Raw genomic sequence first — 12,523 nt, forward strand, 5'->3', positions numbered from 1 at the left:
ATTTCTTCATCTCCTTGCTAATCCATCTTCCCATACACATGCGCTTACATTGCAAGATAGAATACAATAACACTACTCGAAAGACGTTAATCATGTTAGTGTTAAGAGCATGGATAACACGGGTACAAATGAATTGTATCCACATTTTTGCTAGGGGAACATAATAGCTTAATTGAAATATAGGAAAATTTTTGTATGGTTCACTTTTCCACTATCCCGTATTCTAAGTTAAGTAACTTAAAATGGCATCCATGTCGACATTGCTATAAAATTGTAAATCCATTGTAGTGTACATTTTCAATCAATGTAGAGATTTGTTGAGGTTGATCGAAAATGTTGAGTAAATTAACAAGAAAATGAAGAAAGGAGTTCAAACATGTATGTAAAGAATCCCACATTTCTAAGGAAGCAAAGGGTAAAGGAGTTGCAAGTTTATATAAGGAGGCTTACAAATGCCCTAAGTCAAGTATTGAGCATTATATTTGACTTTTTCAAATTCTCCTCTTTCTTTTGTTTAAGGCTATTTTCTCATTTTAGAGTGTTTAGGAGGTGTAAATAAATATTTCCTTTGGAAGTTCAGGTGTACTTGGGTTCATCCTAACAAGTACGTGCTCTATTTTTTATATCCATATATTTTTTTTGGTTATATACTATTAAAGGGTTAGTAGGGACATACCTACGCAACACATGCACACACTATGTCCAAAGGGAGCTGCTCAAATAAAAGCCTACCACTTACTCACTTAAAGTTTGAACCCGAGTAGATTATATAAATAAATAACCTTTAACTACCCTGCCAATCACAATCATAGAAGTTTTATAGAAACTCTTTGAAATTTCATACAATATTTTATTGGGCAACTAACTTTACAAAGGAAAAAAAGATTGTATTTTATTTTTTAAGAATCTTAATCTACCTTTAACCTCAACTCTTATTCTATTATATACCCTAGAAGAAAAATTAATTCTATTTACTTGGAAGAAAATATTATAAATTTAAGTTGGATGAAAGACAATCCAAATATGAATGAATATACTAGGAGTTGTTTATGATAGTAAAATTAATTAATTTTATTTAAAAGAATTCATATATTGCCATTTATTTATGTTTGGTTTTGATAGTTAATTTAAAACTTAAATTTAAATTTATTTTTTAATTTAGTACTTAGATTAAATAATATGATGTAAAAACTCAGATACTAAATTTAACATTAAAAATAAATTCAGATAAATAAAAAATACAAATATTAAATTAAAAAATGTTCAAATATCAAATTAAAATAACAAAAAAAATCCCTTAAATAGCTAATAGAAGATAAAAACTAAACTTAAATACCAAAAATAATATTAACCTTAAAAAACGGTTGGATATGTTTGGTTTGCACATTGTTGGAGGTCTTCACCTCACATGCTTTCACCTAACGCGCATTAATAGTTTTGATATGTAGCCTTTGCGTGTGATCTGCCTAACAACCGCCTCCTTCACATTACGAAAATAAAACACTAGTCCTCCATATACCATTAATGTCTCTTAAAACTATAACAAATTCTTTTGTATTATTAATTAATTGAGTTGTATTTTAATTTTTTTATTAAAAATAATAAATTAGTCCATGTACCCTAGATAAATTAGTAAAACAGTCATTTGGTTAAAATTTGGTATTTATATATAATGTATAATAATAAATTTAACCATTAACCTTTATACATTTATTCAGTTTGATCCTTATTAAAAGTAAATTGGAATATTTAAAACTAATAATGCTAAAGGGTCAAAGAGGCCTTAGTAACAAATTGAAAAAAAATTCATTTAAACCTTTTTAAAATTTTAAAATTATTAAAAAATATAAAAATATATAATTATAATTATAATTTTAAAAAAAAAAGCAATATGGACTCAATAAAAGAGTATGAGTATTTTTTTTTTAAATCTTATAATCATTAGATTTTAATTGGTTGGTAATTGGTATTGTTATTTTTTAATAAAAATTTTATAACTTCTTTTAATAAAGTTTGTTTGTAATTTTTATGATTCTTTAATAATTTTTAAAATTTTAATAGTGCTTAGTTGATTTTTTTTAATTTGTTACTAAGGTCTTTTTGACTCTTTAACCTCTATTAGTTTAAAATATTTTAATTTACTTCCTGATTTTTTAATTTGTTACTAAGCCTTTTTGACCCTTTAACCTTATTAGTTTAAAATATTTTTAATTTACTTCCAATAAAAGTGTAGGGGTGGGTCAAATTGAATAAATGTGTAAAAGTTGAAAACTAAATTTGTTATTATACTTTATATATAAAACAATAAAACAAACATTTAATGGTGCAATTTTAACAGAAGGGTTGTTTTGCTCACTCCTCTAATGTATAAGTACCAATTTATCCATTTTTCAATAAATGGGCTAAAATGCAATCTAGGGTATAGTACAAGGGGCTTTGTGGTACTTTTACCAAAATCTTCACTTTGTAGCCATGTACTAAAAAAAAGACATTATAATAAACTTGAATTGAGCAAAAGAATTTAATAGTGATAATAATCGACTTATACTTTTAAATCTAAAAAGTGAATAGACTAAATTCAGAGGCAAAATCAAAATTTTTTTTCTGAGGCAGAATTAAATTGTATATTTTTATGATAGTAAATATAATTTTACTATTTTAATAGTCTATATCTTTATTGTTTTAAAGGATTAAATCAAATTTCTATTATATTTAGAAAGTTAAAAATACAATTTTATCATTATTAATTTAAAATTTTATAAATTATGAAAAGAGGTAAATAAAAATTGAGGAACCTGGCAGAAAAAAATATATATATATATATATTAAAACCACTTCATTTTCTACTCTTTTTAAATGGACTTACCTGTGTCATTCATTTAGTCTCTCTAAATAAATTTTTAGCCCCTGAGAGCAAGAGAATCTTGCTTCAAAGCCCAGTGTAATCATAAAATAAAAATTACTAATTTAAGCATTGGTACTCCTCCTGGACCAACTTGCGTGCCCTCTATCTCTATCCGCCTTGCAAAATAGCATATGAAACAACTGGTGTTAATAATAATAATAAACAAGGCCAACTATTTAATGATTAAAACCCAGCTGGCTTAAACCCCTATGAGTTGTAACTATGATATTATATTAAGAAACCAGACACATTTTCCATTGAGAAACTGGTGGCATCAATAATCGATTTATTGATGTTGGTAACATGAGGACAGGGACATCATCCCCCAAAGCTTCCAATTCACGTGGGAGTTTCTTTTTCTAATATGCTAACTATATATACAGTGTGAGGACATAGGTTAATTTCCTGGACACCTTCTAAAGAATGTTTTTTTTAATGCAAGTTGCAGATGAGATGTTCCTCTTCTCCACTATATAAACATACTCTTTTTTTTTTTTCTCAAACTAGATCCATATCTCACATCACATCCTTGTCGCTCTTCTGGAAATCCTAGTCAGATCTATAGGATGGCCCTTTCCACAAACATGGCTGCTTCACTTGTTCTTTTCTCTCTTTTGCTGCTTCATTTCACTCAAGCTGAAGAATTGGTAAAGTACTTCAAGTTACCTAGGCCTAGCTATACGTATATCTATATTCTTGATAACTAATAACTACATATGAACTGTGCAGATGAGCATTGATGGAGCTCCAAGCCCTTCACCTCAGGCACAACCTATTGGTATATAAACCATGACATAATAAACTTTACTAACTGAATCTCATATTGGCATGGTTAAATATTTGTGGGTGTTTGTGAATTCAGATTGTGGAGTAGCATGTGAAGGAAGATGCAGACTATCAAAGAGGCCAAATCTGTGCAAAAGGTCGTGTGGGAGTTGCTGTCATAGATGCAAGTGTGTTCCACCAGGGACGTCAGGCAACTATGAAGCCTGCCCTTGCTATGCCAACTTAACCACGCGCAAAAATGTTCGCAAGTGTCCATGATTCCATAAATGTTCCACTTGTTTGATGTTATTTACTTAGTTCAAGAATAAGTCTTTCTTTCTACTGGGAATTGATTTATTATTTCTTTTTCAGTCGGTCTTTTTACTTATGGATGATAATCTGATATAAGTATAATAAAAGGCTCTTTTTGCTTTGTTTATTTATGTACTTCGTAATCTTTCTTTGGTAAGTTGAATTTATTAGTAGAAAGAGACCAACCACCATCCTTGTAATCATCTTTAATGCTCTTCATACTTAACTCTATATAAGAAACAACCTCGCCATTATTTAACGTCAAATCCCAACGAGTTTGTAGACTACAGCTATGAGTTTGAAGGCCGAACAAGCAGTAGATAAGCTGGATTCAACCCAATTAATGGTAAAGGTAAGAGCTCTGCCCATTTATCGTAAGACTACAGCTACATGCACATTTTAAAGGAGAAAAGACATTTCAAGGGTGAACTCCATTCAACTTTAAATTTTTTTAATTTAGTTACTAATGTTTAAATTTGTTTCCATTGTGATTACCTAAAGTTAAATTGATAATGGAAAGTCTTTTTCTAACTGGTATAATAACAGATTTAGTCTTCAATACTTACATATTCTATCAATTTGATCCTATTTCTAAACAATTCATTAAATTATAACACTTCACTTTTACAAATTCTATCAATTTGATCTTCAAACTTCCTAACCAAAGCTTTCAGCTTTTAAAACAAAGGTATTTCATATCTATAATTAAATTTGAGGATCAAATTGATTGAATTTGTAAATGTGAAGGGTTAAATTTATTGAATTATTTAGAATTGGGATCAAATTGATAGAATATGTAAGTATTGAGGACTAAATCTATTGTTATATCAGTTAGAAGAAGGCTTTTCGTTTTCAATTTAACGGCGGGTGACTGAAATAGGAATGAATTAAAACATCAGTGCCTAAATTAAAAGTTTTTTAAAGTTGGATGACCAAAGTAAGAACGCAGGCATAGTTGAGTGACCATGTGTATAGTTTATCCAAATTTCATTTTGAAATTTTTTTTTTAAATTTTAATTTAATATGTAAGTTAATATATGAATTTTAATTTTATGCAATCGTACACATAAAATTTTGATTGTTTATATATACATATGAAATTTTTATTCCGATTCAATTATGCATGTAAGACTTAATTTATGCCCGGGCTTACACCAAAACCGAAACCAAAAAATAAAACAAAAAATAATAAAATAATAAAACCAAATGTTTTAATAAGTCCAGTCCATTTACATTTATGGCCCAATAAACCTCAAAGAGCCTGGGTTAATTTAAAACTTAAATAGGTCCAGATCAATTAGCCTAAGTACAAAGGCCCAAAAATAACGGCCCAATCCTAAACTTTTGGCCCAAGTAAAATTAACCCAAAAGGGCCCGGTATCTAAATTCTTTCAGAAACCCTAAGGGTTTCTAAACTTTCCTCGCGCTGCAATAGCCTCCAAACCCCAGCAGCTTGACTTCAGGGTAAGCTCACAGGGCCCAAGCAGGTTGAAGCTTCTGGAAGCTTCTACTGTAGCTGCCACGAACAGCTCCACCGCATCAGCAACACCACGACCTTTGAACCTGCAAAACGGACTAGCAAACAACACAGCAGATATCTAGCAATTGACAGCAAAGGCATAACAGAAAATCCAAGGCCATTGTATTTTCTTTTATTTTTTTATTTTTTCTTATTTCTCTTTATTCGGCTATAAAAAGCCAGATAATCAATTGTAAAGGGGGTCGGTTTTCCCAGAGAAATACACGCATATTGTAAAGAAAATATAAGACCAATCCAAAGTCAGTTTTTAAAAGGTGATTTTAGATTCATCTTTTCTAGGTTCTATGCTTTTATTTCGATTCTATTTCCTTCTATTCTTTTTCATTATAATTTTAAAACATTTGAAAATAAAAGAAAAACATTACCAAATGCCGTGGATTCCTTTTGCTTTGTCGAAATCGAAGCATAGAGGGGATCTAAGGCTGAAAAGCAGTCGAACGGCGGGCATGTAGATCGTTGTTATGGTGGCGTAGCATCGGTCGGCCGAATATGGAAGCAAAATCGTAGTTGGAGTGTTTTTCTTGGATTCGACTGAGTGAGAGAGAAATAGGAAGCTTAGGTTCTTTGTTTTGATTTTGTTTAAGGGGACTAGGGGTCATTTTAGGGTTTATTTCTTTTGCTTTTAGGAAATATACGAAACGGCACCGTTTATGGGGAAGAAGATCCGCGCGTTAACCTGCTCCCCAACCCGGATCCGCGTTTTTGTACACCAAATGGGAGATTTGCACGTATAGTCCTCCCTGTTTGCACATTAATGGGAGATTTCGCATATAGTCCTCCCCGTTTGCACATTCTTTTTAATTAACCCTTATTCGCATTTTATTTGTTTTAAATTGGTCCTAGAATTTGTGTGACACTTCAATTTGGCCCGCACCTAAATGCTATGCTGTGAGATCTGGAATATTTCCAGTTTCGATCCCTGCACACCTGCGCTCATTGCACTTTAGGTTCTTTTTATTTCAATGGTCTAATTTATTAATTATCCCTTTCATTTTAGCTTTATTTTAATTGAGTTTCTTTATTTTTGTATAATTCATTATTATTTTTAAAAATCCATTTAGCATTCATTTTTAATTCTTATTTATTTATTTATTTAGTTACTTTGGATAATTTTATTTTGTTTTTTAAAATCATTATTGTAAAATTTTTATGTCATATCACTTTAACATTTTGTATAATATTTTTCTTAATGTTTTTGTATATTATATATATATATGATTCATGATAGAGTGTCAAGTATATTATTAATTTTATATTATTTATACATGTGATTTCTTTTAAACCTTTCCCTATATCTTGTTATATATATTTTTTTGATTATTTAAAAGAAAAATCATGCATATTTTATGTATTATTTGAATTGTTATTATATATATACATGCATATGGATACTAATATCAGATTTATATACATCATTAAATTCGTAATATTTTATATGTATAATTTCTTTTGAATCTATTTGTGTACATAATTATGTTTTTTTTAAATCTATTACATATACAATTTATGCTAAATTTAATTTAATCTTATACACATTATTCCATGCTATTTTCACAAACAATTGCTTCCAAATTTATTTATATACATATGCATATACGTTTTGTAAGTATTATATGTAATTTATTTCCTATGATTGTATTTTGTTCTATATTTTTGCTATCCTTTCTTATTTATATCTTATTTAAATTCTCCTCTGTTATATGTGTTTTAATAAATATTTTTATCACTTTGTCCATTATTTGATTTGAAAATCCTCATTATGAAACACTTATTTTAATAATTACGTATACAAATTTATCAACTCATTAATCCATATATTATATGTTGAGCATTCATCAATTCATCATTATTTTAAAATTGTCTTATACAATATAGTTTCTTTTTTGTTTTTTTATTTCCATTTTGTTTTGTATTTTATTTATTGTGTTATATTAAGTTATATATCATTGTTGTACATTTTTTATATTGCATATCGATTGTTCCTCATGCATGCTTGGAAAGTGGATTTCATCTTGCTTAGATTAGTCACACTCAATTGTTTAGTTGGTCTGGCTAAATAAGGTTATGGTATCTTCATTTACCAAGTATGACACTTTATGTGTGCTTATTGTTTCATGTTTATTATGCAAATATTGCTTTGTAATGTTTTTTTACAATAATTAAGTATTTCATCCATTTTAACACAAATAAAAGTGTTTTGAGCACATTCTCAGTTTTCTTTAGCATTCAAAAATTCTGAAATAAAGCAATATCCAATATTTGGGGAATTCGGAAAATCGTGCTCAATCGTACTGGGTATGATTTTTCTGGTGAACTAAATATTTAGATAACCTTTTTAATTTTAGTGTACGAGTTTTCGAAAGTCGAAAATCAATTTAGTGTTAAAGGTATAAGGGATCGCATCCAATCGTACTGGGTGTGGAACTGCATATCTCTAAAACGAGAGATTTTTTACCACTAATTGAACTATTCACGCATTTTAAAAAAGGAATCACACTTTGAAAAATCTTTTGATATAAGGACAACATCAAATCAATTTGGTACCAATTTTTGGGCGTAATGAGGGTGCTAACCCTTCCTCATGCGTAACCGACTCCCAAACTCATTTTTTTGATTTCTCATGAACAAAGCATTTTAGTAAGTGGCCCAATCACACCTAAATCAAGAGGTTGGTGGCGACTCCACATTTTTGTTTTCAAAAGTCGATCTCTATTGTTTTCCAAATAAAAAGGGTTTCGACAATGCACATTCAAAGAAATAAACTCATCCATTTATTTTTCATATTAGATTAATATAATTGTTAGTGCATGCAATATATAAACGTAAAATGGTGCAAGGTCGATAATGCTGTTAGTGATTTGTGAAAATTGAACCAATCAAATTTTCATGTATAAAATTACACAAAATCAAAGGTAATCTATGACATTGCATATTGGACCAAAATTTGTGTGAAATAAATTTTGATATTTGTCCAATAAATGTTTTAAATTTTTAGCATGTTCTATGAAAAATATTGAAATGACATATTTATACCATTATTAAAAGAATTTACTGAATTGGTGTTATGAGTTAACTGAAAACCAAATCAGTTAAATAAATGTCAAAAGAATTCAAATTTTGGAATAAACTAACACATAGTCCTTGAACTTGATAACTTTTTCCACCTTGATCTTTGATTTTTTTTGGGTTTACATTAGTCCCAGTACTTTGCAGTCTTTCCTTATTTGATCCTGAACTTGAATTCCGTTAAGATATGATGATATGTGCTATGTCATCATTTGAAAAATTCTTTTAATTATTTTATTTTAAATTATTTTTGTAGTCTTTTAGCCTTTATAATTTTTTTTGATACTCATAAAGAGCTGCAGTATGTTTGCAACATATGCCAGATCAATACCGATCGTGATGCTCGTAAGAACCATGTAATGGGAAGCTTGAGAGGGCTTATAACGGGACGCTCGTAAGAGCTATGGTGTATTCACAACATATGTAGAACTACAACCAATCATGAATTCTATATCCATCAAATTTTCATTTATTCAAACAGGACTTAGCATTTATCAGGCTCTGTCGGATATGTGATCAATTTCATGTATTCATAGCATTTATACAATTCACATATACACATTCAATTCAAACATATAATTATACAATTTAGTTACACGAAGTTACCTCGAAAAATGTTCATGTACGTAAAATCTACTAATCTGACACTTTCTCTTTTCCTCGTTCTAACTCCAAATTTAGTCTAATATCCTAATCTAATCAAGCAAAATAAGTTGGCTTGAGCTTAGGTTTTTATGGCTAGGGTTCCATACTTTTGATTTGGGAAAGATGATATAAATGATTATATTTTTATTATTTTATCATTTATCATATTTTATTATTTTACTTTCCAATTTAGACATTTTCTTTATTTTATTTTCCATGGATGAATCATCATTCTTAATCACTAAGCATTTTTAATGGTCTATTTACCATATAAAGACCTCCAATTTAAAGTTCTATAACTATTTAATCCCTTTAGCTATTAGAACTCACTTTTGCACTTTGTGCAATTTAGTCCTTTATCAAATTAAACATGTAATCAGTAAAATATGACATTATTATCGTACTGTAGACCATAAATAATATTAAAAAATTATTTTTGGACTCAAATTTGTGGTCTCGAAACCACTATTCTGATTTTACCGAAAACAGACTGTTACAACCTTAACAAAATCTAAGGTTAATGATCAATTTGAAAAAAAAATTGTCAAATTTTAAGACTAATGTGGATAAAAAAAAATTCAAACACCAAATTGAAAAAGATTACTAAATTTAAGAACTAAATGTTGCTTTATCCCTTTAATATATGATATTAGATAAATTTAACCTTATTTTTTTAAAAAAATGCCCACCTACTTATAAATTCTCGATTGCATTTGGATCATAAATTAATTAGAAATTAATTTGTAAAAAATAACAAAAAAACTAAAAAACTAAAAAAATAAAAAAAAATTATATTTTTTGTACTTTTTTCTAATTAAATATCTTAACCTAAAATCTAAAACAAACTTTTAAAATAGATTAATGGTTAAGTTGAGAGATTTAAAATTTTGTAGGTGGAGTCTATAATTATCTTTTCCTTTTACTCATAAAGTGAGTAGTATATATCTATATTATATTTAAAATTCGGATTAAATTGAATACTATCTTAATTGGGAAATGACTAAAAAATTATTTTTTTACAAAGCAATAACTAATAATTTGAACTACTAAATATTAGGTGTAATGATAAGGTACATTAGAGATAAAAGTGTTGAGAGTGATAATCACAAAACCTACATAGTTGAATTTAAACTTTAACTAATACCTTTTTTTATTTTTTTGGTGAATTGTAATAACAGGCAAAACTCGAACCAATACAATTTGAATTCAAACCACACTTGAGACGATAAACACCCTTGACCATCACATGGTATAACCAATACCTTATTTGATTTAACATAAATTTGTATATTTTGACATAAAAATAAATTACAATTTTGTTTTATAAAAAAGAAAAGAAAAGTAAAAAAGAGGCCCAATCTCAAAAAGGAAGTTCATCCAAGTTCCAATTTCCAAAGACCCAATCCATACCATAAAACCCGAACCGTACAATTCGGAACCGTAGGCAAAGATTTAATAATCAAATAAAGGAACCTTCCAACGATTATTTTTCTTTTCTTCCTTTTTTGCAAAACGATGTGCAGGCCGGCGCTCTAACGGTCAAATTTGATGTTACCGTTTAAAACTGCGTAATCATTTCCCCATATAAAGCCCTTTCCTCTTTCCCCTTTTACAGCCTTCTATCTTTTACTCTCCAATTTGCTTTTCAGTAGCTCCCCAAATATCCTTCCGCTTATTGCAATGGAGACCCCTTCATCTACAAGACGAGTCACCAGGTCCCAGACTTTGGCTGCTTTGAACAACAGCAATATCCCTCTTTCCAGTGAGTTCATTTTCAGTCTTCTTTTCTTTTCTAGGACTAAGAAAAGGGTTCATAATCTGGGTTTTAATTATCCTTGTTTCTTTTGTAGAGGGAAATAAGGAAAAGCCACAAGAAAGGTCTGCTCTTATTGATATAACAAATGACTCCCCTATTGTTGGGCTTGCAATGGAAACACCGTCATCTGTTATAGGTAAGCAGCGGAGTAGTAGAGCCAAGAGCATGATGATGACTCCTGGTTCTGGTGAGGCTTTGTTGAGAGGTCAAGTCAAGACTCTGTTGCAAAAAGTTGAAGAGGAAGCTGAGGTTTCAAAAGTTTCAATGGAAAGCCGTCCTTTTCTTCGATTTCAGGCTGGATGTGGGAATTCCCCAATGGGACTTATGGCCCCTACTCCTGCAAACACACCACACTTTTCAGGTCTTTCTGAGGATGGAAATGGAATTGGAGGTATTAACAATAGTGGGTTGGGTCCAATAGTGATGGCTCTTCCTGTTGTTGAACAACAGTTTAGGACTTCTGAGGTTAGTATTATATGTTCAAGCAACAGTTGGAACTTAAAATGATTGAAATGATGAATTGTTGTTAACTTTTGATGGAAATGACAGGTGGTGAGTCTTGAGTCACAGAGAAGTGTGATAACTAGGTCATTGCTGCATGATTTTTTTGAGCAATCATCAGATTCTGGAGTGACTGATCAAGGAAAAAGTAGTGCATGCAAAGAGAAGGCCTCAAGTATTTGGTCTATCCAGTTTAATGCCAGCATTGATGATGAAGATGATGAGGAACCAATTGAAGAAATGGGAGATGACTACTATGAGGGAGAAGAAGAAGAAGAAGAAGAAGAAGAAGAAGAAGATGATGATGATGGAGGATTGGTTGATGAGCTTTGTGAAGGTTTAAGCAAGATAAGCATGAAAGAGATGTTTAGAGGAAGACATACAAGATTCGTATACAACAGTGATGATGAGATTGAAAGGAAGGAGGATATGATACGCTTGAAGGGATTGCCAACACCTAAAGGGAAGCACCTGCGCTTTCCTATAGAGGAAGAAGAAGATGCATGACTGAATTTTTTTTTTTAAACTTTTCTGGGTTTTTTTTGGTAGATATCCATCGTTTGTCTTTCTTGACACCCATCTTTGAGCTGCTTTTTGTTTCCCAAAAAGATACTTGGAAACTTGAAATTGATTGAATAATAAAGAATTATCTTTTCTCTCCTTCATGTTTATACCTTAGTTTTCTTTTCTTTTGAGGACCACTTAATTTTCTTAGTTATGTTAAAAACGACGATTTTTTTGCTTCTGCATTTCATTAAATTTTCTTCTTCGTCATCTAAATTTCCCTGGAGAGAGAAAAGGTATTTATGATTACTATAAAAATAATAAAGTGTTGGATATTTTACCATATTTTAATTTGATTTTTAGAGATTTATTTTCCGGATTATGGTATTTCTTCCGGATTCATTGAATATCCTTTTTATATATTTATCATATTTTTATAGTCACAATATAAAGATAATATTTTGGATAA

The 12,523-nt window shown here is 29.7% G+C and overlaps 2 protein-coding genes and 1 long non-coding RNA gene across 4 annotated transcripts; 2 read left to right on the forward strand and 1 right to left on the reverse strand.

Annotated features, from left to right (window-relative positions):
• Positions 1 to 458: 458 nt before the first annotated feature.
• On the forward strand, positions 459 to 4,109 carry LOC121211312 (gibberellin-regulated protein 1). Of its 2 annotated transcripts, none has more exons than XM_041083988.1 (4): positions 459 to 604; positions 3,413 to 3,552; positions 3,635 to 3,683; positions 3,768 to 4,109. In XM_041083988.1, the coding sequence occupies exons 2-4, from the start codon at positions 3,472 to 3,474 to the stop codon at positions 3,947 to 3,949; spliced, it is 312 nt and encodes a 103-aa protein (XP_040939922.1). In that variant the 5' UTR covers positions 459 to 604; positions 3,413 to 3,471; the 3' UTR covers positions 3,950 to 4,109. The 2 variants fall into 2 exon arrangements, with proteins under 2 accessions (XP_040939922.1, XP_040939923.1); XM_041083989.1 differs by having other exon boundaries at positions 462 to 604; positions 3,459 to 3,552.
• Positions 4,110 to 5,171: 1,062 nt separating this feature from the next.
• On the reverse strand, positions 5,172 to 6,597 carry LOC121211313 (uncharacterized). Its single transcript, XR_005906619.1, has 2 exons — positions 5,888 to 6,597; positions 5,172 to 5,557 (listed from the first exon to the last, which is right to left on the reverse strand). It is a non-coding gene; the product is annotated as an uncharacterized lncRNA (long non-coding RNA).
• Positions 6,598 to 10,719: 4,122 nt separating this feature from the next.
• Positions 10,720 to 12,210, forward strand: LOC121211314 (uncharacterized). The gene is made up of 3 exons (XM_041083990.1): positions 10,720 to 10,995; positions 11,084 to 11,514; positions 11,599 to 12,210. The coding sequence occupies exons 1-3, from the start codon at positions 10,914 to 10,916 to the stop codon at positions 12,055 to 12,057; spliced, it is 972 nt and encodes a 323-aa protein (XP_040939924.1). The 5' UTR covers positions 10,720 to 10,913; the 3' UTR covers positions 12,058 to 12,210.
• The last annotated feature ends 313 nt before the right edge of the window (positions 12,211 to 12,523 follow it).

The sequence above is a fragment of the Gossypium hirsutum genome, chromosome A12, assembly GCF_007990345.1.
Source record: "Gossypium hirsutum isolate 1008001.06 chromosome A12, Gossypium_hirsutum_v2.1, whole genome shotgun sequence".
NCBI lineage: Eukaryota > Viridiplantae > Streptophyta > Magnoliopsida > Malvales > Malvaceae > Gossypium > Gossypium hirsutum.